This window comes from Ceratotherium simum, chromosome 3 (assembly GCF_057802395.1).
Source record: "Ceratotherium simum simum isolate JZ-2026a chromosome 3, ASM5780239v1, whole genome shotgun sequence".
In the NCBI taxonomy this organism is placed as follows: Eukaryota; Metazoa; Chordata; class Mammalia; order Perissodactyla; family Rhinocerotidae; genus Ceratotherium; species Ceratotherium simum.
The window spans coordinates 91,361,226-91,388,120 of record NC_141902.1 but is presented as its reverse complement, the minus strand read 5'-3'; the positions used below and the strand labels follow the sequence as shown (position 1 = coordinate 91,388,120).

Below are 26,895 nucleotides of genomic sequence, written 5' to 3'. Positions count from 1 at the left end.
CATGTAAACAAACACAGTCTTGTAAAGATATTATTTTACAGACACTATTTTGATTTGAGGTTGACTGAGAAAGCTCCTTCTGGAGGTTTGGTCAGAAACACTCACATCTCTGAACATCCTGATTCAGTCCATGGCAGTATATCCAGAAAGGAGCTGAGCTATCATTTAAGTCCTCCTTGCTTGAGTCTGCCCATGACCTGGTGGCCACCAATGTTACTCCCCCAGGATAATTCCATCCCCTATAAGACTTGGAATTATGAGACGGCTGAGAGATCAGCCATCATTTCCTAAGCCTTCCACTGACCTGATAAAATGAGATGAAAAAGTGAATGAGAAAGAGCTTATAGTCTTGGAAGCATAGCGCCCCCACTCCCAGGTGTGGTCAAAGGTGGTCTATATAATTCCAGCTCCTAGGATTAGAAATGGCCCTCTGGTATCCCTTAAGAATGTAAGTTCTGAGAAAGCATTCTCCTCCCGCCCGGGAGACCCCAGTGATCCTAGCGTTTATGCAGACCCTTCTCCCACCTACCTATCAGCTCATCGTCAGGGGTTCCTCCCACTTAGATGAGGCTGCTTCTCCTCTTCCGTGAAATCCAAGGCCAAGCCCCCAAATGTTTTGCTCACTTCCCTTCCTCGGTTCAGTGGAGGCCGCAGCAAAATGGAGTGTTTCCAGTTTCTCTGACCATGCTTAGTTTTAAGTTAATCCCCTCCTCCTATCCTTCCCTTTTGCTGACAATTCATTTGGCTGTTTCCAATATATCAGTATCCATATCTCCAGTTCTTCCCCCCTTTTAAGCTCCCTCTCTGTTTCCCCTCCTAGTTTTAATCTTCTTTGGGGGTTTTGGTTTTTACTTTATTTTGCTTTTTTCTGTTTTTCTGTTTTTTTGTTTTTGTTTTTTATAGGTTTCAGAGAAATTATGTTGAATCCAATAAGCCTTCCCGGACATTCCAAGCCTCTTAACCATGGCATCTATGTTGAGGATGTCAATGTTTATTTCAGCAAAGGACGTCATGGCTTTTAAAAACTCCTTTTAAGCCTCACTGTTTTGCTGTCACCTTGGTAGCTGGGCCCTCTGAGAGGTTGGAGGCTCTAGGCCTTGTTCTCTTTGGATCCGGGGATGCTAAGTAGAAACTGCATGAGCCACCGGTGCCCCCGCACCCTTTAACACCACCGAGACGGGTGTTTTCCCATCCACCACTGGCAGGGTTGCCCTTTCCCGCCAATCATCACTGTGCTCCTTTTGTTCTGGCCTCCGAGGCAGCTCCTGCCACCATCTTTAGAATCAATAAAGAGAATTAAAAACCTGTGCACCAGGAACCATCTTTTAAACACAGTAGCCATTCTCTTGCTTTACAAAAACAACCCAACCACCACGAGAAAGCCTGATGAAGTCCAGCCGTGCTCCGGCCTCACTTTCCCTGCTTGGAAGCGTGGGCTCTCCTTAGGATACCAGGCTGTCCTCTTAGTGACCTCGTCGCCCTGCAACCTCCAGTGGGGAAGAGCATCTAAGCAGAGGTGGAGACGGCGCGGTGAGAGGAGGGGGAGCCAGGCCCAAGTATTGGCACCAGATTAGGTCTCAGAGGAAAGAATGGAAACCAATCATTTTCTATGTTTTTTTTGGTGGAGAAAACCATACTTTTTTTGGACACACTTTCCCCCTACTTCCTCTCCTGTCTGGAACGGCTCACAGTGAGTGTGATATTAGAAAACTCTTTGGAGAGGAGGATTTCTCCAGGCTCCTCCTTGGCCCCTAGATCCGCAGTTCCGACAAGCTTTGGCTACAGGAGGTCTTGCCCGTGAATTGGCCATCCTACTAGGACCACAAGGGACCAAGGGAATCAGGGACCAAGGCCCTTCCTGCTAGTCCATGATCCTAGGATTGGCTCTCTTCCCCCACTTTCACTTATTCTTGACTCAGAATTTTCGGAACCCAATGGAATCACCATTTCAAGGCCAAGATGAACTGAAGGGGAAGAGAAGTAAAAATTGGCCTCCTCCAGCCCCTCTCATGGCACCAGTGGAAGTGTCCTCCTGTTCTCTGGTCAATATATGTGTTTACTTTGCTTGCTTTTACTCATGCCTTACTCCATGGCCACCCTCTCCCAAAGAGGGGGTTTGTTTCCCCCATTTTCAACTTGATCCACTGGGGAGAGGGGAGGGGATGACTGTCGCTTGTTTCTGTAGGAAAGGCGCAGTTGTAGGGCCTGAACCACTCCCAGATTTGCTGCCACGTTGGCTGAGTGGACTTTGGGCTGGGCCCAGTTCCACCCACTCATGGTGCCTCTGTTGTGGGAAGTCAGCACAGGCTGCCCCCTTGATGGTGGAGAGCATGGAGCATGGGCCTCCCATGGGGAGCTCTTAGGACAAAATGCTGGTGGTTTTAACCCACTAAGTTTTGAGGTGACAATGCACAGCAATAGATAACAGATTCTCTGCCTTTGGCAAATTTACATGGGAATTAAGATTCCCACTTAAAGTTTTCCTTCCTGGGTCCTGTGGCTGGTGGTTCTTCATGTCAGGTTCCAGCCTGATTCTACAGATGCCTCCATGGGGTTTAAAAACACAAAGTTTCCAAGTTCTTGCCCGGTATCTGGGGTAACCTCCCAGGCACCTGAGTGTCCAGAGTATCACATGGGGATTCAGTGTCTCTCCAAGCCTCAAGGTGTGTGTTTATCTGGGCCCCCTCCAGCTCCCCATTGCTTCACGTCAGGCTGTTCCCCATTGTGTCCTGCCCATCCTTGGGGCCAGGGCCTCCTCCCGAGTGTGGCTTTAAGGAGTAAGCTTGAGGATGATGTTTTTAATTATTGTAAATCATTACCTCATTCCCAGCCTTCCAGGCTCCATCCATCCCAGCATCTTTTATTCTGTCATTTTCCTCACCTTGTGCTATGACAATGGGGCGTTGTGTTTCCACAGAGACTTATAGGAGTGTTCAGTGTATAGTTTCTTAATAAACACTTTATTTTCTAATGAAATGACTGGATCAGACCTCTTATTTGGCAATTTTGCAAAGAATATTAAAGATATAGAAATTCCAGACTGCCCACATTTTTTTTTCCTATTTTACTGTTACTCTTTTAAAGAAGTTTCCTAGCTCAGGCCTGTTCACAAAGGTGTTTGCAATCTGTTCCATTGATTGCTTTCATTGAGTCCCCTCCAGATAGGTCAAGCCCATACGGTGAAGTGTTTCCTCATCTTACTGAGGAAGAATTAGAGGTACAGAGAGGTATGGTTCAACCAGGGTCACAGAGCACAAGAGGCAGAAGCAAGATTCAAATCTGACTCCTCCAGACACAACTCAGGCCGCTGAGACGCTCACCTCCTTGGTGGCTGGGGGACTGTTCTGTTGTCCGAGCAGCCAAGGCTTACAGAGATTCTCTCTTCGGAGCTGATGTATAAGGGGGTCTGGGAGTGGGGTTGGGGGTCCTTTATCTTTGGTGCATCAGCAAGGCAGTGCATCAGCAATGGAGTGGTTTTGTACCTCCTCTGTGGATCTTGGGAAGTGACCTTTCCCAGAGAGCTCTGGGCTTGCAGGCCAACCTGCTGATCATTCAGAGACACCCCTCCACATACGCATACCCACCCCCACACACACCTACACACACACACACACACACACACACACACACTCAGGTGGGCCGGACTCTCATGGCAGGTCTCATGTGGGCTGCCAGCAGGGAGGAAGAAAAGGGTCCTGGGATCCTACCAAGAACAGAATGCATAGATGAGCTGGCCCATCTGTCTGCACTGGGTCCCTGGGCCCTGACAGCAGGAAGGGTTGAAATGCCTTCCGTAACTTTCTTTTAGGAGGAAGGGATGTGGGAGACTTGGAGCAGGAGTGGAGGTTGGGGGCTGGGGCAGGGTTCCTGGGCGGATCTGGACCCTTCACTGTCGTCAGCAGGCTTTGTTGGAGCTTGCTTACTTAGGGACAAAGGTGAGACAAGTCAAGTCAGGTGGGCGACTCATGGTGGAAGTCCAACAGGGAACTGATCAGGCTAGGTTGGTACTTTTCTACATACTCTCACTTAATCTCCTTTTGAAGTCTAGTTTGGTTTGAGCCCCCCCACCCCACCCCAAATGGAAGCTCCTCTCCTCTAGAGTGGCCTGGGTAGGGGTTGCCCCAGCTCTACATTCTCCAGTTCTCAGTGGTTCCAGGGTTGGAACAGGGATGCCCCAAAGGTTGGGACTGTCCTTGGGACCGTGGAGGCATGGGTTCAAGGGAAAACTTTCATTTTTAATAAGAGAGAGATTTGAGCTTTGCTTCATTGTGATGCATAGGGCCTGTCGATGCCTGAGAGAAAAGGTGATGAACAGAAATAGCCCCTGAGAAGATGGGAGGGCAAACCACTATCTCTCAGGAGGAGGGGCTAGCACCAGCCTCGTGGAGGGAGAGCTCTCCCGATGTGGCAGGGGACAAGAGGAGAGATGAGTGTTTAGAGGTTTGGGAGCAAGGAAATGAGGGACTTCTTATCTGGTGGCTTCTATTTTGTATACAAAGTGTGAGGTACGGCCTTATGCCACAAGTGAGAAGATCTGAGGAGAGTCAAGGAGGTCCTGAGTAACAACAGAAGAGACTATGGCAGATGGCAGGGAAGCATGGGGAAGTTGCCAGGCAGAATGGGGACCTGGCTGAGACAGGAGAGCCGTGTTTAGTGTCCTGGACCCTGTTTTCTGTTTTTCTGCTGAGCCCTGAAGTCTGACGGCGTTTACCCCAATGTTAGAGCCTGTGGTATAGTCAGAGCTGGCACAGGGCGGACCTGGAGAGCTGACCTCAGCCCAGAAGCATGCCAGCCTGGACTGGCTTCATGCAGGGAGGCTCAGGGGACCAGCAAGACATGCAGCTCCCTGGCCATCTGGGTTTGGAATCGCACGTACAGGATTTCACAGCGGCTTTCTTGGACTCAAGCTGACATTTCGGTCCTGCGGCACAGGTTCACAGCTGACACAGGCAGTGAATCCAGTGTGCTTGCCAGGTGCTCTCTGGATCTGCCTTCTAGAGGGGTAGTTGTGGGGCGCTCATTCTGAACCCTATTCCCTGAAGCTTGGAGAGTGGGGAACTCCCTATGCCCTTAAGATTGTGTAGGACCGTGGTGAAAACAGGTGTGAGGCCTTCCAGGGATATGCTCTGGAAAGACCTGAGTCTCTCACTAGGGTTATGTGGCCAGATCCTGGAATTGGTTGCCAACCACCAAAGAATGGGGCTTGGAGCATTAATAATAATCATTATGTCGACGTTATGAAGCACCTACTCAGAACCAGGCGCATTTACCCATGAGGAAGCAGAGGCTCAGAAAGAGTCAATAAGTAGCCTGGGGTTTTCACAGCTTGTGACCAGCAGAACCAGGACTGACATGAGGTCTCCTTGACCTCAGAGTGTTCTTGGCTGCTCTGCTGCCCCATAAACCAGCCCATCTTCTGCTCCTGGAAGACTGCAGTCCTGGGGACTCCACCATCACTGTGCCCCCTTACCCCACTACCGAGATTAAGAAGTCTTTCAGGGGTCTTTGGGTCTGGATGCCATCCCTACATTTCTTCTGGAACCACCTGAACAGAGTGATTTTAAAGACTCCCAGAAAACGTCTGCAATGTTCTTTTCTCGTCCACTCTAGCATTTAGTGACCCTGGATGCCTAGAGTGTAGTTGGTCTTAGGTCTAAGGTTAATACCCTCGTTTGCAGTTGGTGAGATTCCCAAACAGATGATGGGGGCATCTTTGATGTCGGGAGGAACTTGTTGGATAAGACACACCGGATCCTCAGGATGGTCAGTGAGGCTGTCCAGGTCCAGGCAAGTGTGACCGGCTTCAGACAGGAAGGTAATGGCTTCCCCACCCCCGTTTGAACTTTCTTCACCCCACCTCAAAGACCTCCTGGTGTGTGGAAGCTCAGCCCTGTGCTTCTCACCCAGGGAAAGGACAGAGGCTAAGCATGTTCAGTTTGGTAGCCAAGAAGCTGGCCTCTGGGCTCCCTGTCTCTCCCATCTTGTGTGGGAATTCCTTTCTGCAGCCAAGCTCCCAGCAGCCACATTCTCACCTCCACCTCCCCCGCCACAGGTGTGACCTCAGCATAGAAGTGACTGGGCTGCGACACCTCCCCTGGCTCATACCCGTTCCCACAGGTCAAGCCCAGGCATGAGCAGAGGCTGAAGCACCTCAGATACAGTAGTGAGGCGCAAGGGAGGGTTTGATGCTGCGGAGACAGCACGGGAGTGGGCAGATCAATGCCAGGCGACTTTATTGTTGTGTGGTTTCCTGAACCACACCAGATGCGGATTAGGCAGAGGGCCTTTGTTCCTCAGGGTTTACTGACTCTGAGCTCTGGCTAGACTCACAAATTGCTGCCAGAGTGACTCTGAAAGGAAGAGCAAAACAAGGGTAGCAATGAGGGAGGGGCCAGGATAGTGTGACCTGGCTGCTCTGAGGCTCTTCTGAGAAGGACAGAGGGAACACTCTTCAGCGTGACAGTGGAAGGGGCGATGGGGCAGTGGGTAGGGTGGGAGTGATGAGGAGCCTGGCTTGCATTTGGATTATCCAGCGAGGCCTGGGGCTCTACTGCCCACACTCTCCTGGCTCTGCCCCGCCCACCACACTCCCTCTCCAATGCCAGTTGATATGGGCGAAGCTGCCTGCAGCCTCCACTTTCCTTGGGCAGGTCTGGTTCTGCATTTTGCTTTTAGAAATCCTGTTACCAGCCCCTGCACTTCCCACCTCCTGAGAAAACCTCAGCCTTATCTGACAATATATTCCCGAGCTAAATAAGACTCCCTCTTCAACCCTACCGGAGCCCAAAAGTGAGTTGAAGGACATGTGCTGGCAAGAGAGAAGTTCCTTTATCTGCTTTTCTGGTGGTTTGGAAATTCCATCAGGGTTCTGAGGCACATTTGGGTAGGATTTTAATCCCAATTCCTCCTGCTCGGTGGGTAAAACTTCCATAAAGTCACCCCAGTTTCCCCTGGGATTAAAGCTCTGCTTGCTCTGGGAGATTTCTGTCTGGGGGATAAAGTCTAAGACTCCTCTGCGTTTTTGTCCCTTTCCATCTGGACACCTTCCCCTCCTGTCACAAAATATCTGGATGTGTACCTGAGAGGGCTAGATCTTCCTTCCCCACCACCTTTGACTTCCGGGGGGATGTGACTGCATTGCTCAACTGTTCTGTGTGCTCTGGGGTGGGGGATAGTGAGAACTGGGGAGAACGAGGAAGACATTGGAGCTGGCCTTTGGGGCAAGCTGGCTCCCATGAAAGAGAGAAAGAAACAAGCAAGACAGGAGGAGCTCTGAGAAGCATGAACCCTACGGGGACATAGAGGATGCTGATGGCTCAAATTCTGTGTCAAAGGGCTCCAGCCCAAGGCAAGACCAGGTCTGTGTGGGTCCATTTTGGGAAGGAATTTGGAACTATTTGGGGTAGAGGGGAAAGGCAGGGTTACCAAATTCCCAGGGAACAGACAGAGGTAGAGAAGTCCTGGCTGAGGGCCTTGGTGAGACTTTCAAGCCTAGAAAACAGGAGATGTAGGAGCTTCCTGCACAGCACCAGAGGCATCCCTGGGATTCTCAGGATCGTCGTGTTTTCCCATGACCCTCTGCAAACAGGAGCTGCTCTAGGCCTCTCTGATGTAGGTGAATCTGACTTTGATTTGGCTCAGGGTGGAGACAGGGGCATGTGGCATAAGACAAGAAGAATGGAGCTTGACTTTTCTGAGAGGCAAAGACACTGAGCAATTCACCCCCTATCTAAGAGCGAAATCAAGTGATGTCTGAGAGTTTGGAGGGCTGGTCAACACTCCCCACTCAGCTATGGAGAGGGTTTGAAGACCAGGGGGCGAGGCTGCCCAAAGCGATCAGTTCCAGGGTTGCAGTCTCTGACTTGTGGCTTCATCAAAGTTTGAGGGACAGAGCATCATGTCAGCTCAGAAAACCCCACCAAGCCTGACTTTGGTAAGTAATGCTGGAGGCCTTGATGGCTAACCATGACAACCAGCTTGTCTTCATGGCTCTCTTTTCTCTCGGTTTCTGCCACCCATGTGCTGTTACCATGGCAGCATAATGAAGCCTGGTTCTGTCTTTGGTGACCTCACTGGAGCAATTGGCCTATTTCCCTTAAAAATACAGTCTTCTCTCCTTTGTCCCCAAGTTCATTTTGCAGTGAGAAGGGCAATGACCTATCCCCAGTAACATGATTTCATTGCTGTCAAATATGGCCTGATGATACTTCTTTTACAGAGCTCTAAAATGCCACCTACTTTCTTACTCTGAAGCTCACACTAGGTTTGGTCTGTTTTGGTCCCTGTGCTGTTGTTTTAGAGCTGCATCATAATGTTCTTTACTCTGCAGGGCTTGCAATAGTCTTTGGCCAAACATCATGCAAGCCTTACCCCCAAATGGACTTCTCAGGGAAAGAGATAGTATGGGATTGTGGGGAGGGTTCATAGGTGCTATCAGAGGAATGATGTCTGTCTACAGAGTCTGTGACACGGTTCTTATCAGCTTCTCAGGCCTAGGGAAATATTTACTTCACACAGCTAGGTTCTTGAGGGTGTCAGGAGCACATGACGTGGAGAGTCCTTGAGTTTAAAGCTTAGAGGGTTTAGACTCCATGACACAGGAGACCCCTGGACCTACAAAGGCTCTTTCACTTCCAGTGTTTCTCAGCCAGACAAGCAGTCTCCAAGATCTGCCCTTCTGCTGCCAAAGTCAAGAAGGGCGGGTCCTAAAGTCTCTATTCCATGGGCCGACCAATGTCGATGCCTCTCCCAGGGCCCTCCTACAAACAATCTCAGGGAGAAGGAAAATTCCAGAATACAGGCTAGATGCTAACTAAGTCTATCCTGTGTATTACATATACATCAAAGTGTCAGCATTCCCTCGCTGTTAATTCTGAGAGAAAACTCACATGACGGAGAGCCTTAGAGGAAATCTCAAAGCAATTTTGCTTATGAGCGTTAGTCTCTGAAAGCTCAGCTTGGCCCAGAGGGCATGGCCAGGATTCGTGACTCTCTCTGGTTGCTCCCATCTGAGGGCCACAGCTCTGGACCGAGGCCTTTTACTTCAGAGGGAGCCAGATGCAGAGCTGGCCAGTGAGAACTCGAGTCTGTTTTTTCCCACAGTCAGTGAGGAACACAGGAGGCACCACCAATATAGAACATATTCTGAGAATGTCTTTCCTGGAAGAATTTAGCTTCTGAGTCCATGTTTGAATGACTCATGGAATTGTTCACTTTTTATGCCTGTCAATTTGGCATTTCTTGGTACCGTAATAGGTGATAGCTGCATAGTACCCCTGAAACCAAAGGACCAATCTGGTCTTTAAGAAGACCAGAATAACCCCATTGCACATTTTCAAGGTGGTATCTTTAGCCATCTTAGTAACTTTATTGGGTCAACTACTTGACCAACTGTCGTCCCACATGAATTGATCAGTTTTCTGGGCAAAACATTGCAATTCTGCAATATGATTCTCGCTTAATTTGAATCCCAAACTTACAGAGAAACCTTTTCTCTTGCTCTAGTTGTTAGATAAGTGATGTCGTGAGGATCAAGTGCTCCCTTTTTCGTTGGTTACAGCAATGCTTCCCTTTGGTCTCATGAGATGCTTAGAGCCCATCAAATAACTGGAGAATATTGCATGGTATAGCCACCTCTTGTAGATTCACAATGCACGTTAGGATATTAAAGGACCTGAAAAGTCCTGCTTTAAATAAACCTTTCTGTCCTACCACTTTCCAAATCTAATTAAACATATAATGCTCTTCACTTGATACCTATTAATAGACTTACACACACACTTTAGGAAACACTGGGTTATGGTGTGGTCAGAAGCTATTTGAAGAAAAACCAAGCAGGATATATTAATCAACTTCTGACTTTCTTATATCAAGATGAACAACCACAGCCCGACACCTTTGCCCTGGTGTAGGTTCAGTCCTTCACTTCTGCCTTCGGCTTTGCACAGAGGCAGGAATGATTCTGGGAGCTGGTGGGTAGGTGCTCTTATGAAGAGCAGGAAATCTTCACTGTGCTGTCTCAGAAGAAAATGGTAAGTCATTAAGACTTCAGCACTAAAGCTGGCCACTCTCCCAGGCTGGTGGAGGTGACATCATCTAGTGGTAGACACAGAAAGGAAGACCTGGAGCCCAAGCTCAGCACTACCACTAGCAAAATGACTTGGGGTAAGTTGCCTTCCCTTGTTCCGTATTTGTCTCTGAGCTTGCTCTTCCTCAGGTAAGAGACCCTACCTAGACAGGTGTCCCAAATGCCGTGTCCCCATGAGTCACTGTTGTCTCCTGGGAGGGGGCATCTTTTGGTTCTTGGGTCCATCTCTCTCCGCTGAGTGTCTCCGTGTATCACATGGGAAGAGTGCCCTTTGCCCCCTCCTGAAGGGCTGGGAAGCTTGAAAGCAAGAGGGGGGTAAGAGTGACAGGGATGGCTGCCCTTTGTGGTGGGGGTTAGTGAATTTCTCTGGATGAGGAAGGAAGCAGATACTTGGGGGTTAACAGACCCTCTCTGTCACAGTTGGACAGGGCCAAGCGGGAGTTCTTGGCAAGATTTCCGACTTTGATCTCAAGAAGGCAGTTCTGCCTAACAAATAGTATGAAATGTCAAAGAATAAATGTTAAAGCTTGAGGGGTCACTCTCCTGGGAGTTGCTGGGGATGGCTAGGGAGGGAGAGGAGGAGGGAGAGAGGGACACAGCAGAATCCTTCACATAAAGATTCCAACTTGGTTTTGTGATATTTAAGAAGAAAGAAAACTCTGAATTATTTATAGCACAGAAGATGGAAGCAGGCTGTCGAGGAGTGGCCAGGCTTAAGACGATAGTTCACATTCCGTTATTTAGCTGCCTCAGCCTTGAACTAGGGAAGCTGTTCTTGTTGGTGACATGCTATTGACCTCTCCTTGAGTTACCCATTATTATTATTACTATTATTATTTTAATGGAGAAGATTAATGTCCTTGGATATGGGAGTTGTGGGGAGGTAATCCCTGGAAATGATTGTTCCAAAGAGCAGGGGGAGTTTTCTCTTTCTTTTAAAGGGTCTCCAGAATGTCCTTTACCATCTCTTTCCATCCCCATCAGCTTCCAGCCTGTGCCTCTTCAAACAAGGATTCAGGGGACCCCTGCTCCAGCATGAGTGGGAAGCATCTCGGTTTTGGCCTGACTACCAATTTGCCATGTTGATCTGGGAAGGTGGATATTATCTCTCAGTTGTTCCATATGAAAAATGGAGGCAATTGTCATATGCCTTTTTATCATATGAATGATGCCATGTGTTCAAATACCTCAGTACCTGGTTGGGGGTGAGCAGGGAGAGAAAACAGCATCCATGTTACGTGAGGGGTGAGGAAGGAAGGAAAGAAATTAAAAAAGGGAAAATCAGAAGTGATGGAAGGATTGGTGCTAAAGCCAGAGGAAATGGGGTCTTTCATCTATCTGTTTATTTTGCTTAGTGATGTTGTGTAGATGTTAAAAAAAAAAGTGCTTCTGACTGATAATCACATCTATAGCATGGGTAATCGAAATCCACTGATAATCTGAAGATTGCAGTTAAATTTAAAATTACAAACCTCAGATGCTCTCTCTTCCCTCTCCACAAATAGTGTAAACATGCTCTCAGTCACTCTCCCTCTAATTGTTTTTGCACACCTTTGACGCTGTCAGAGATGCAAACAAATGGAACCAATTTTGGGACAGGTTGGGGATGTTGAGGTGAGGCTAGTGCAAATCAGATCATTGGAAAACCTTCAAACAGGCGCTATTGTATTTGGGATGTGTTGCTTTTATTGAAAATATTAGTACTTCTGCTTTTTCTTCTAGACTTGTTTTTTTCCACCTCAAAGAACCTAGAGAACGTTTTGCAGTTAAAATGTCACCGTGACACTCCTGTTATAAATCTCTGAAAATGTACTTATTTTTACACTCGGTCACTTACTCTACCTCTCAGAAAGGTCTTCCAAATATTTTTCCTCCACTTCGTACTTTCAACCATGTAGAAGCGTGACCAGCCTTGTTGCTCTAGGGCAGTGGTTCTTAAACTTCTCCCTTTATACTCTTAAAAATTATGGAGACCCCTGAGAGCTTTTGGTTATGTGGGTTATGTTCATCTATATTTACTGTCATTGAAATTAGAACTGAGAAACACTTACAAACACAAGCACACATACATTCCATTTAGCCATGAGAGCAGTGACATTGTCACATGTCAGGAAGCCCCTGGAAAAACTCCGTGTATATCTGTGAGAGAACAAGAGTGAAAAAATGCATAGACCATCTTAGCATTCCTAGGAAAATAGTTCTGATGGGTGGATCTTCTGATAGGGTCGTAGGGCCACGAGGGCTCGCTGGACCACATTTTGAGACCTGCTGTTCTAGGGAAAACTGAGGCACAAGCAGATTCTGAAATCAAGTCTGCGTTCCTTGGTGCCAGTGAATGATACCAGTCATGCACTTTGCTCCAACTATAGGGCTCCATCAGAACCCCGTTTCTTCATGCATATGTCACCAACTGCCCCCTGAGTGCCAACTCAAACCCAACTGGACACATACTGAGGTGCTAGGAATGTGGGAAATATACAAGAAAGACTTCATCTATTATAAAGAAAACTGAGTGTTGGATGTTTGCTTGCTCTGGAGAAGGAACGTGGGCTTGATGTAGCAGTAAACGTTACTGGATGATTGAAGAGACTCAGCGTGAACAGAGTTTGCAAAATCATGGTGGTGAAAGCAGGAGGAATGAATGGCAGGGGGATGAAGAGAATTTATGATCAGCACCTTGCAGGTCAGAAGTCCCATTACGTGCAGCATAGCCCTCCTTGTGCATCACATTTGGATTTTTCTAAATAACAGGTGGGGCTCAGCAGTGTTCTACTACGTCCCATAGGAGTGTCTATTTAAGTTTAGAGACCCTGGCCCCTCCCTTATTCTCCTAACCTGGGCAGCTTGGTAGAGGAAGAGTGGACTATGAAATGCATAATGTCTTAGGGAGCCTCCTGGGGTTAACTCTGTGCACACATCAGGCAGAGGGAGCTGACCGATTGTGGAGTCCTGGGTGTATGGCAGTGTTCCTGCCTCCTCTCGTTTTTACCTTTATACCCAGAACTATCACTTATACTCTCAGGATCAAGAACTGCTCTTAGCTTATTCTGAGGGCCTTTTTGTCACTAGTATTTCACAGTCCTCACCAGAAGAGTAATGTCTTTCAAGAACGCCTCTAAGATCATGAGCAGATGTTGGTTCATCCATTCACCCTTCAAACAATTATTGAGCATCTGCTCTGTGCTATGCACTCTGCCACTAAAGGAAGCAGTTGTATTTCCTGTCCTCAAGAGCTTCATAGTCTAGTGCAGTGGTTCTCAACTGGGGGTGCTTGTCCCCCAGCAGACATATGTGGACACCTTTTTGATTGACACAACTGAGGGTAGATGCCACTGACAGCCCCTGCAATAAAGAGTTATCTGGCCCCAAAAGTCAATAGTGCCAAGGTGTGAGAAACCCAGGGTAGTGGGAACACAGACAGGTATCCCTTAGTCTTGGAGAAGAGGGATCCATACTTTTCAGGGTCCTTCTTCAGTGGCAAGGAGCCCAAGGGCCATGGGAAGTGACCACCTGGAGCCTGGGCCCCACCTGCCTTCTAGACTATGTTTCAGTTGCCTAAACCACAATTCCTTACCAAGATGGCTCTTAGCCCACCTGCAGGACATGTGCAGGCCTCTTCGTTGGTCCGTTCTCCTAAGGATGGGTTGTACTGCAGGTGTGCACACTGCTAAGCCCAAGGGTGGGCCAAGGGGCTGCTGTTTAGGGGCAGAGAGGAGTGTGAGCGTGGGGTGGTTCAGGCTGGGTGTGCACGTACATGCACATGAGATCCCTTTTGCTGTGGGATGGAGAAGAAGAGCAGGCAGGGGGCCAGCTCTCTGGCACTACATGTCCCAACTCATAACTCCAAGGAGCCGGAGATGTCTAAATTCATACCTGGCCCTTCAGGCCACTGAAAATACATTTAACAAGAGGAGAGGATGTACCTTATTTAATAGTGTGTTAGCTTGATTTATAACTTCTAAATCTTCAGACACGTGAGATGTGGGCTTCTAATTATTCTCTTGTCCAGGTCCTGCAAATGTAAGGGACAGGCCTGGTGCAGACAAGTGAGTAATTATGAAGCAGTGTGATGAAATTATGCACAAGGTAAGCATAGAGGAGGGACACAGTTATTAAATATAGTTCTTAAAAATACGGAATCATAACACCTGTTTGCAGCTGTATAAATAGAAATGGCAGTTCAGGGAACCCCACAATCAGGATGATCCGGTAAGACTTTCAATGTTCCATCATTTAGAGAGATGTCAGTCTCTTTGAGTCTTTGGAGGCCTGATTCCATTGCCACAGCTAAATACCGTGGTCCTTTGGCAACCTTGGGGTGCCCGAGGCAGGCATCCTTCCTGTTGGACCATCTTCATGCCAGGGCAGTGCTCATATAGTGTCATGCCCTTCTCAGGTTGCCATGGAGACTGATCTCGAGGTCTCCAAAATTGATTGGTATTTATTGGGGATCTGCAGTTTTCCGGATGCTGTGACCAGCATTATACAGAGAGAGAGATGGGCTGCACCCTCCCCTCCCCCATTTGTAGAGTATTGGGAGGTTATTTTTCTGTAACAGAGAGGTAAAGACCCTGGAGAAATTGAACGGGAAGGATGTTTTTTTTTTCTTCTTCTAATAACATTGTATTTTTTTCTGATTACAAAAGTAATTTATATTCATAGTAGAAAATTCATTGAAATACAGAAAAGCACACAAATACATAAATTATCCACCATCCCATCACCCAGAGACAACACTGTTAACATTTTAGCTTTCTGCCTTCTAATCTTTTGTATGTACTTATTTAATTATTTAACAGAATCATATCATTCTTTGTGCACGTGCACACACACACATTATTTTGCTACTTCCTTTTTTTATAAGATTGTTTGCATGTGCCATTTAACTAATCTTTTGCAGTATTAAAATTTTTTGTATAGGTAATATATTCACTTGGTTCAAAAACACACACACACACACACACACACACACACACAACGACTTGTACACCAATGTTCATAGCAACATTTTTTAAAATAGTTAGAAAGTAGAAACAACCCAAATGTCTATCAACTGGGGAATGGATAAACAAAATGTGGTATATACATACAATGAAATACTACTCAACAATAAAAAGGAATGAAGTACTGATACGTGCTATAACATGAACGAATGTCAGAAATGATATGCTAAGGGAAAGAAGCCAGACACTAAAGATCCCATTTTGTATAATGCCATTTGTACGAAACGTCCACAAGAGGCAAATCTATAGAGACAAAAAGTAGATTAGTGGTTGCCTAAGGCTGGGCTTGGGAATGGGGGTTACCTGTAAATGAACCCAAGAGATCTTATTCAGGGGATGAAAATGTTCTAAAACTGGATTATGGTGATGGTTGCGCAACTTGGTAGATTTGCTAAAAATCATTGAATTGTACATTAAAATGGGTGAATTTTGTGGTATGTAAATAAAACCTCAATAAAGTTTATATATATAACAAATATATGTAAATATAATAAATATATATGTAAATATATATAATAAATATATGTATGTAATTGAGGTATTATTTACCTCAATTATTACATATTTTATATATATATATATGAATTCTTCCTACACCTGTCCGTTATCTGCAGGTTATTCCTACCACCACCACCATCACCACACAGGTAACCACTGTTATCATGCATCCTTATGAATTACATTTAAACAAATTATGTATAAACAAATATGAATATATGTTCTCATTTTCCCTCCATTTTGCACATATAATACATATCATACATATGATTCTGCAATTGTTTGTATCTTCCCTGCCAGTTTCTTGGAGCTCTGGAGCTTCCCCATTCTTTTTTTTTGGAGATATATACTATTCCATTGCATTGGTGTATACAAATTTAATTTTTTTACAATATTTTGCTCTTATAAATAACTGCAATGGATTGAATCTGAATATACTAAACCTAAATAAATATGGTTGAACCTAAATATAATATTAATATAAGCCCAAATCACCCCCATAGGCTATTTGGTGTATCTGTTTTGTATATATAACCAATATGAGGTTATATCAATGTGTACCCTCAGTAGTAATAAATCAGAATGAGGTTCCTCATAGCCTCAATAAACAGAGGGTCACAGCATGATTTTTAATGGCTAGATAATGTTCCATCGTGTCTACATATCATATTTATTTCACTAGCCCCTTATGTTTGGAAACTTGGATTATTTTATGAACAACAGAGCAGGTATTTCAATACTTTTGGTAGTTAAGCTGAATGAGGAAGATGGCTGAGTGGCAGTGCCCACTGGAGGCGCTGTGTGTCACTGCCTTGCGGCACACTGCAGACACCTCTGGGCATTTAGGTTTCCCCAAGCAGGTACCCGGTGGGCTCTCATTATAGACAGCTGATTTCTAACTTAGGGAAAGCCATCTCCTTCTGGAACATGGTGGCTTCAGAGCTCAGCATGCCAAGTTGGTGCATGTAGGAGCCATTACCTTTGCCCAGGTGACTTCAAAGTGCTGCCAACATCCCTATAACGTTGCTCTCCAAAAGGCTCTTCTGGCCAGAGCTTTGCCACGTTTTAGGGTTGAGGATTCTGTGCTGCACAGTCCAGAAATGTTAATGGGATTCTGAGTGAAGCCTCTAATCTCACATGTCATACAGATGGCTAACCAAGCATGGCACCTTGACTTTCTCAAGGTTAGAGTGAGGGTTAGGAGGCAGTACCCATGTATCCTGACCTCCTGCCCTGGCCTTTAAGCAGGTGGCCTCCTGGGAACATATTGAGTGGAGCATGACAGTAGAGATTGAAGCTGGCTGTATAAAAAAGGCCACAGACAATTCAGAGCAAGACATTTCCAGCCAACCCAGTGATCTGCGCTTCAGGCAGAAGAGGGGTCCCAACTGGAGAGAAGTCAACCAGCTGGAGTAGATTCAGGGAGATAGCAACAGGAAAGATGAAGGGGCAGAGAGACTGATCACGAGGTTATCTAAATCTGCAGCTTTTGAGGCCAAGTGGTAGCCATGTTTTCTCTGTTGCAGCTCTCAGTGGTGACAGCAAAGCCCATGCTGGGGTTCCAACATGCCTCCTCCTCTTTTTCTAAAAGGGCCCTTAGCATCCTTCTGAGGTGGGCATGGGACAGCAGCTGACCACGAGGAGAAATTTACTCTCCTCTTTTCTGAGTTCCTTGCTCTTGTCTGCTGGAGATGAGGTCCTGGGGAAAGGAAAGGTGCATGGACAGCACAGCAGATGATACAGAAAGAACCCGAACATGTCGGGGCACAGACAAGCATAAGGTGATGACATTGAGGATCAAGATCTGGTGCCAACAGGGAAGGGAGAAAAAAACTGAGCCTGGGAGGAGCATTGAAGTCAAGACCAATGAGTGCAATTAGGTTTGTGTCACTTCCTACAGCCCAAGCAAGCTGTTCGTTGGTCATCTGTTAGAGGTGGCGGCCAAGATGCCATATGTATTCCAGCATCCCTGGGTGCTGGCTCTTCCTATCTGCCAGGCTGAGGGAGGGACAATGGATACTAGCCCTGGAAGCCCATTCAGGCATGTGTAGCCCACCATATGAGGCTCTCTGGCAACCTCCTAGAAACCAGGGCAGCTGAGAATCAAGGAAGTACAGGATGGGAAGGAGCTCTGAGAGACTGCTCTCTTCCCTCTTTGCAATAGGATTGCAAAGAAGCAGTTGTAGGCGACTGGAGCAGGAGTTAGCCACTGATGGCTAGGCCAGAGGGAGGGCTGGTGCCCTCACCAACATGCTGGTGTGCATTCATTGTTTTTTCCATCTAGCTGTGCCCTTGGCAGGACCTACACCAGCTCAGGAAGAAGGGGCTCTCAGAGAGCATGGTGCACACCCAGGAATCGGCGTTGCCACTGCAGCCACTTCAGACCTGGCTTGCTTCCTGCCTGCCTGATTTCTCCCTCCTCCTCCCCAGTTCCTGCTGCAGCTGGCGTGCCAATCTGAAAATCTGCTAATGCTACAGTGCCCAGCACAGTGGGTGCTTGATAAATAGTTGTTCATTTTTCAAAAGTGATTAATGCATTAATTAAATGCTCCTTTCCTTTTAAAGATCTCCCAGGAAGGAGTGTGTCCAGTTTCCCTGGAAGTCCACCCTTACAACTAACTGAGGTTTTTTATGCCTCGGTGGCACACATTCTCTTAATGACATTCAATAATTTAATGAGTGTCTAAACTTAATGAAAGTGCAGGGCTATGCATCAGGGTTACAAACATGGTTCACATCTGGTCGCTGCTTCACAGGGACATGGCCATGCACAATGAAGTCATACACCACATTGTGATAAGTATCTGTACGTTCTGGGCTTCCTGGAATTCTAAAATCCTGATCATATGTCACTATACTGTCACTATGTCTGACAAGATAAGTGAGCACCCCGAGTCCTGGGGAAGATAGCTAATGATGAGAGAGCTCACATAAGCGTTGGTTAGGCTGTGAAGGACTTGAGATGCACCTGTGTTGAATGAGGACTAAGAGAAAGCTCTTGTATTCGGGCATCAGGAGGTCCCCATGACTTTGTGACAGATGGGTCAGGGAGGGAAGTGGTAAGAGTGTAAAAGCTTGAGAAATGAGCTGAAGACTGGAAGATGGCCCGAGTAGGTGAACTGCCTGTCAATGAGTCTGATGATGAAGGGGACGTGGGAGAAATTTCCAGGGGAGGTAGGGTCAAGGAATGCTTTTTATTAGGATGGGGTGGGAAGTCAGTGGGAAGGAGAGATTTATAGTATTGAACAGAGGGAAAAACTAGTTGGGACAATACCCAAGAAGTCAATGGAATAAACTGAAGACACGAGCTTGGGTGGAGGAGTTAACCTTGGAAAGAAAGAACTGTCAATTCATCTAGACATGAGGGAAAGATAAAAATGAGGTAAGTAGAATTGAAGAGAGAGGGAATTGAGGGTCTTTCTTTCTATTTCCTTAGCGAAGTAGAGAACAAAGTTACCGAGGGTGAGTCAGTTTGCACTGAAGGAGTTTTTCTGTGGTCCCCTTGGAAGGAAGTCCTGGGTCAGTCTTGTTTGGGAAGGGGACCCAGATATTGATGAACTTTCATTTATAAAGGAGGCAAAACACTGCCTATTTCCATTACTGTGAGTTTTGGCTGAACTCAATTTCTCTGCACATTTGATTTTGGCTGCATCGCAGCCAAATTTGGGGTCTGCTCTTCACTTCACCAAGGGTGATGCAGCCAGGGAAATACAGCAGGCAAACTCCTGCATCCTCAGTTTCCCACTATGCTGAGAACTAAACTTGGCACCCATGGCAGAATATGCTGGCACCATATAAGGACACCCACCTGGTGTCCCAGAGATTGAGTGAGGTTCCACGCCTGGCCTCCTCCTAGCCATTACCCTTGAAGAGGTTCATGGAGCACACCTAATGGCAATGTTGAAAGTTCAGGACTTTCCAGTTGATGAAATGGCCTTTGTTTGTCTGTCAGTGGTTTAATGAGTTAATGCTGTGATCAAGGACCAGCCTGAGTGTAGCGCCTCAGGTTGAGGAGAAGGTGGGATTCCTGAGGTTCTGATTTTCACTAACTTTGGCATTCTTGTGTTTACTGGTAGAATCTATGCTCAGATGACTGTGGCCTTAGGCTCGATATTAATTCAGAGCTGTGATTGCCCTCCTGCTGGGCACTGTCCTGGTTTAATAACTAGCATGTCTGCCTTGGTTTCAGAATTCAATTCTGCTGAGGCTGCAGCTGCTTTGGCTGGTGCTAGATCTCCAGTCCTCACTCGATGTTTTCAGTCACAGGAGCCATGAAATAACGATAATAAAACCCACCTCACTCATCTATTCAACGAATAGGTGTTGAGCTGCTGGGGTACAGTTCTGATGGAGACACAAAGAGCCCTAGCTCTTGTAGAGTTGGCATTCGACTGGGGAGACCAGATGATAAACAGATAGACAAATAAGTCAGTAAGAGAATTATCTGATGGCAGTAGTGCTATGCATGAAAATTAAAACAGTGTCCTGTGATAGAAGTGACCCCTTGTAGTTGAATGGTTGGAGAGCAAGCATTCAGGGACAGGTGGTGGCTGCTGTGAGGGCTTTAAGGTGGCGCTGAGCTTGGAATGTATGAGAAGAGAAGGATGGGCAGTGGTATAGAGTGGAGGGGGTGGAGTGGGGTGGTGGAGGAGGGGCTGGTCATGGGGTCAGAGGGAAGGCTGTGTCAGATCCTGTGAGCAATGATAAAGTGAGTTTGGCTTTCTCTCCAAACTCAGACTTGAAGCAGAGGAGAGACACCAAGTTTCCCACTTCACTTTTTATTAAAGATGACCCTGGCTGGCTGACCGTGTTCCAGAGTGGGGGATGAGGGATGGCAGTGAGGTGGGGGGAGAATGGAGGCTCAGTTAGGAGAGCATTGGCCGGGTGAGAGATCATCGTGGCTTGGATGAGGATGGCTGTGGCAGGATGGGAAGAATTGGATCTATCGGGGATGTGGATAGATTTGAGAAACGTTTGGAGGCTGGAGTCAACAGGTTTATTGATGGGCTTGGTGGCACTGCGGGAAAGATCCATCAAGGAAATCTGGTGGATTGGGGGCTTGCACCACTGAGTGAATGGAAATGCCATTTCCCACACAGGGAGGCCCTGCGGGGCCAGGTGCAGGGATAAGAACTGAGGGTTTTCTTTTGGCTGTGCTTCATGTGAAAGACCACTAGACACCACGCAGAGATGGCAGGTAGGGATTTGGACAATGAGGAGGATTTCACAAGCCAGCTGACAGCTGAGCATCCTTCAGATGAAGTTATTGGAGCCCTACCCCACATATTCATTCCACCTCATCTCTCCAAGGAGGCCCAGGGATGGGGTAGGCTGAGGTTGTCTCACTCTTCTTGTGAAAACTTCCAAGTTCCTGCTTTCACTGGGGTGGGGGAGTTTACAGAATGTCTCAGCATCTACATGAACCACTGCTCTTCCAAATCTTCATCCTCAATACATGACTCATGCCTGTTGTTCAGTGTTTTATGCTCATAATATCACTCAAATGCACAGTTTGTGTGTAGAGAGTGGCTTTGCTACAGTTTTGATGTTATGTGGGAAGGTTATGTGGTAGCAACACAAATGACCAAATATTGAATCATGGACATTTCTGTTCCTAAAAATCCTCCAGCCACCCCACCAACAGGCCACCCCTATGCTGCTAGGCTCTCCTTTTTTCTCTCTCAAGTTCTCCTTGCTCATGTCCCCCCAGAGAAATACAATCACTGCACTTCCATGTCCAGAACAACTGAGTTCTTTCCTTACCCAGCACCAGCCTGCTTCTGTGTTTACACAGAATAATAATTAATGTGCTCTACTAAACAACGGGCCGTCTGCTTCAGGTCCAACCACTAGCAGCATGGAGAACTAGCAGGAACTTAAAATGTTTGCCTTCTTTCATAATCTCTGAGAGGCAAAGGAAGCAGAAGGAGATTTATTTCTCACTTATATGAAATATGTCACCCCTCCTGAAAGGACAGAGTGACGGCAGTTGGATGAGATGTCACCATTTATTTCCTCTGTGTTAACCTCATAGTAGCACAGCCATTACCATTGACGGAGAGCTTCCTTTGTTCCAGGTGCTGGGCTGGCTGCTGTCTACATATGACCTCATTTAATCTTACAACAATACCATGGTACAGGTGTTCTTAGTAGCCCATTTCATAGATGGGGAAATTGAGGCTCCAAAAGTTAACACAGCTAGTGGCAGTGGAGGCGGGTTTGAGTCAGGCTCAGGCTCTTAATGACACCACACAACAATGACACCACAGGAAGGGTGCCACCAGCATAAATGTGCCCTCTGTGAGAGTGTGGTCATCATGACAATGAAGATCTTGACGGTACAATGATGGTAGCTGATGTTTAGTGATGCTTGCCTAATTTACTTTTCCAAGTGTTTTACACATACTAACACATTTATACTCAAAATGCCTCTATGAGGCAGGCCCTATTATTATTACATCCTTCTTTACAGATAGAGAAACCAAGGACCAGAGAAGTTAGGTAACTTTCCCAAGATCACAGAGCAAAATGCTGGGTGTAGGCTGAATTTGATCCCAGGTGGTCTGGTTCCATAAGTCATGTTGAGCGGGGTTGGCCAGAGCCAAGCAGGTTGGATAAGAAGGCAATAAAAGTCGCTGTTGTGCCTCAGCGACGGGCGATTTCTAGGCACAGCTAGAGAATGAGGTGTGGTGATCAGAGCAAGGCTTTCCTGGGTGGCTCTCCTCTACATGACCTCCCCACTCCCAAGTTGGTGGATGACAGAACTGGACTACTTTCCATCTGAATGTTGTGTGAAAGTCATTTTTAGATATATTTCCACATTTACGCATGAAGGAATTGAGGCTCAGAGAGAGTAGATAGTTTTCCCCCATGGCAGTCTTCCGGACCCCTCAAGATTCAGTTAGATGCCCCTTCCAGGTGCCCCGGAGTCCTCTCCTTACCCCACAGTGGGGCTTATCCCACTGTCTTGGCATTGCCCAGTGACGTGTCTGTCTTCTGCTCTAGATGAGTGGGCTCCTGGAGGTCCAGGAGGGTCTCTTGTTCCCCACAGTGTCCCCAGCCCGTAGCCCAGTTCCTGACACACACTGTAACTTGAATGCACGTTGGTTGAATACATTACAGATTGAATGAATAGCGCCTCAGCAAGTAAGTGGGAGAGTCTGGGTTGGTGCCCTAGTTTCTATCACTATTAAAATGACCATTTTTGTTGAACTGGTGTCTTTTCTGTCTAGGACCACCACCATGCAGGGGACTGGGGTGGGCCAGTGGCCGTACCTGCCAGGTAGGTTTGGAGCAAGGGTTCCTTACAGGCTGTCATTGGTGGACATTTTCCAGCTCTCTCTTAACCAGGACCCAGACACAGAGCTGCTCCCTTGCTGACACACCACTCAGCCCCTCCAAAGGCTCCGTATGCCAGTGTAACAGCTCCTCCAGTGACCTCCACCAACTGGGAGCTTATCATGTGTTACCCACTCTGGCTTCTCTGTGCCTTACCGTGATCCCAGATCTCCTGACGCTCTGTAATAGACAGCAGATGACAAACAGCCTCCGTAAGCCAAGCAGGGGCCCCGTCTGAAGGCCTGTGGTCTGGAGCAATCAGAGTTCTCTGCAGCTGAAAGCGGCAGGCAGAGGCTTCTGTGGACAATTCCTGTTTTGGTGGGCAGGTGGAGTGGCTGTGTTCTCAGAAGAGGAAGGACCTTTGAATCTGTGCTCATCTCTGTGTCCACGGGTGCCAAGGCAAGCGAGCATTTGCGAGGAAGCCCAAACTGAGCCATGTTGGATAAGAGAACAGAAACGAATCTTAGAAATAGTGCTCACTTGGGGCCGGCCCATTCCGCTTTGGTGGCCAGGGGTTCGCCGGTTTGGATCCTGGGTACAGACCTATTCACCACTCATCAAGCCATGCTGAGGCAGCGTCCCACACAGAAGAGCTACAACTCTACAACCATGGTACACAACTAGGTATTGCGGCTTTTGGGAGAAAAAAAGAAAAAGAGGAAGATTGGCAACAGCTGTTAGCACAGGGCCACTCTTCCTCAAAAAAAAAAAAGAAAGAACTAGTGTTCACTAGATGCCTTCTACTGTGCTAAGAGGTTTACAGACTAATATTATCTCTTACTTACAAACTTCTGAGGTAGATCACATTTATCAGAAGAGATGTCATCTCAGAGAGATTAAGTAAGATGCCCAGTGTCACATAGCTAGTCAATAGCAGAGCTGGGTGTGTCTAACGCCAATGGTGGGCCTTTAACCACTATGGCATAAGAAGTGCACCATGCCTGTCCACCCCTGCTCTCCCATTCCTTCAGGACCAGGAAACAGCACTGTCTCGTGGTTCATTTTCCCTACCACACTCCTGGGAAATCTATGGCCAAAGAATTGCACATGAGAAATGAATGGACTTATAAAATAAAAAAATCAGACCCCTTGAGATTACTGTGCCTGTCAGGGAACTTATAAACACATTTTCAGGTGGTTTTATTTATTAATCTGTTTATTTCTAACATCCACTAAACTAAAACAGAACAGACAGCACACCAGGTGAAGAGCATGACACAGCTTTTCACACATGTTAAATCAGTGATCATGGACATTGCACAAGAAAGTCCATTTACCAAACTCTGGTCTGCTAGAAACTTTTTTGGGGGTCTCCTCACTTCAATGAGACATTTATCAAGTGGTTTTGCTCTGTTGCAGATAACATTTATTTTTCCATGACTAGTCTTCCGTCCAAATATTTAATTCCTTCCTTATTTTATAACTTGGATATCCTAAATCATTCTGCCTAAGTCACGACCTGGAGTAATTGGAGATTCACATATGTGTGATCCAAAATCTCACAGATATGGAATAGTTATACAGGATGACATCCACGTGTAATTGACACAAGACACATTTGCAGGAGGAGGCCAAAGCTGCCTGGTCCTTCAGCTTCTGTACTTTTTGTGCTGGAAATGGGAAAATGGGTAAGTTCCCAGAGAAGAGACACAGAAGGAAAGGGCCGGTTTATAGGGTAAAAGAGGTGGTGTGGGAAAGGGCTTGTCTCACATAGTTCCTCTGGCTGCAGTCCATGGGGCCTGGCGGGGCTGTGCAAAGGGACGCGTGCTCAAAGGCTAGCCTCTCCGAGAGCTGGCAGGAGGGAGACGGCAGCCTGGGCCTGTGGCCCTGCTAGAGCTTTGCATCCCAGAGGTTCAAGGAGCCCTTCACAGCTGCCTGGGGAGCCTGTAATGAAGATCTATTTCAGAGAAAAAGAAAGCATGCACACACACACAGGCACACACACACACATGCAGAAAAGGTGGGACAGGACCAGAGCAGCTGCAGAAAGCAGTAAAGAGCAAGCCAGTCATGAAGGCCAATAACCACATGGAGAAGGGGCAGGTGGGCAAGGGGAAGGAAGAGCTTGTTTTCAGAGAAAGAGTGGAGAAAGGGGTGGTAAGGATCAGGAGAGGGAGGCTGCAGTGGCCTCTGGTGAAGATGGCTGCAGTAGACAGACGGTGTGTAGATGTCGCCACGTCAAGCGATGATCTCTTTTGAAAAATGAGAGGGGAGGAGTCCCCAGGGCCGGTGGGAGGAGGTAATTGGGGTCCACTTGCAGGGGATGAGAGCATGGCTTCTTGGGGGGCTCCTGAGTATGTCTTCTGTGGATTCCTGAGGCTGATGCCCCAGAGGTCCCCTCTTGATGTTTTGGGGACCACCCAAGGGTGTCCAGGCCTAACAATGAGAGGTGGCCAGTTGTCACCAACACAGGTCTAGTGATGTTCAATAAGATCTTCTCTCCTCACCTGATTTTCCGCTAACAGTCCCAACAGCCGCTTGAGCCCCCAACTTCTGGGATCTTCCAAGGACCGGTAAGGAAAAAAATCAAAGCCCAAACGTCAATGTGGCTCTGTTTCTTTGGGCGCCTGGAGAACTAGAAAGAATGATCTTCTGATCCAAGGCACCATACAAGTGTTTGCTGATGACTTTAGCCAGTGCCAGAGGTAGCAAACTTGAAACTTGGTGAACTTGAATAGACCTAATCTGAGCTGCCAAGTCCACAGAAGGATTCCAGGGGTCAGGTAGGGCCACCCAGAAGTCCACTAGTTCTGACGTTCCCCTTGGTTTTTGCAGAATTATGGGGTAGGGGGAGGATCAGGAGACAGGCCAGGAAACCACGGGCCAGTGCGTTTAACATCTGGTGTGGGGGAGCTCTTGGAAGTCAGCTCGGAGGATGTGGTGGGAAAACGCCTGGCAGAGCAAGCGGGCTCCGGCAGGGGAGGCTGGATCCGGGATGGCGGAGGCCGTGCGGAACGAATCTGCGGCACCGCCAAGCTCAGGCTGCCCACGCCGAGGGCCCGCGTGGCCAGGACCCACAGGCTCCGACCTCTGACCTTGAACCCCGTCAGATACAGGGCTGAAGAGAGTGAGGACCAGAGCGGGGGTGCTTGGGGGGGGAGGGTGAGCAGGCCTGGCGGATGCCTTAGCTCCGGGAGTGGGAGCTGGAAATGGGAACATCCCTCTTGGAAGGGACCCAGCCACGGACTCCCCAGGCCCCTCGACAGCCTCCACAGTCTGTGGAGGTGGGCTTCAAGGGTCTTCAACAGAGTCTGGTCGAACGGGTGTACAAACACTGAGGTTTGGTGAAGGGAGACCTGGCCGGGTTGAATGGGGTGGGCACGCGGTGACCCCGCAGCAAAGAGCCCTTTGTGCCAACGGGACTGAAAAGGAAGCATGTGTGAGCTGAGCTGAGTCGGGAGGAGTAAGGGAGCTGGGGCTCCTGGGGCAGGGGGAGGATGTGGGGATTAGCAGGCGAGGTTTATCACCACCCTTCCGGACAGCTGGGGGAAGACAGGAAGCTACACTCTGGGTCACCAGAGCAGCCAGAGAGGTGTCTCCCTCCGCCCCCAGGGCAAAAGCCCTTTCAAAGAGGGCATAAGTATGTCCTACAAGGGCCAAATCATGTCCAAATTTAAGCCCTGTGCAAAGAAGAGAAAAGAAGAGTCTCTTTTGAATAAAGAATCTCATGGTTGAGGGCCCCACATGGGGATATTCCTTTCAAAATTCTCGTTGACAGGGTGTCCTGCCTTCCTTTTCCTTCAGAACCATGGTTCACCTTCTCTCTGGGGCCTGAACCCTACCTCTTGCTTGGGAAGGACTGAAATTGAACCTTCCTAAAGAAAGCCCCCTAAGGTGGGGTTCCATGGCCTCACTGGTTACCCTGTTCGCTTCCTAGGGTACTTTGTGCCTAAGCTAAAGTCTTCACTCAGTTCATCGGTGGGGAAGGAATGAGAGGGAACAGACTTCTTCAGGCCTGGAGGCAGCAGC

The 26,895-nt window shown here is 47.6% G+C and overlaps 1 protein-coding gene across 4 annotated transcripts in view; it reads left to right on the top strand.

Annotated features, from left to right (window-relative positions):
* Positions 1 to 26,895, top strand: part of NTRK3 (neurotrophic receptor tyrosine kinase 3) — a 367,961-nt gene that overhangs the window by 267,885 nt on the left and 73,181 nt on the right. For 2 of the 4 annotated variants that reach the window (XM_087428912.1, XM_004431926.3), the window contains one exon: positions 904 to 2,976. The exons of the other annotated variants lie outside the window; for them this stretch is intronic. In XM_087428912.1, coding sequence (XP_087285038.1) covers positions 904 to 1,022 — 119 coding nt within the window. In that variant the 3' untranslated portion in view covers positions 1,023 to 2,976. Of the gene's footprint in view, positions 1 to 903; positions 2,977 to 26,895 lie in introns of those variants that run through there. 4 annotated transcript variants of the gene reach the window in all.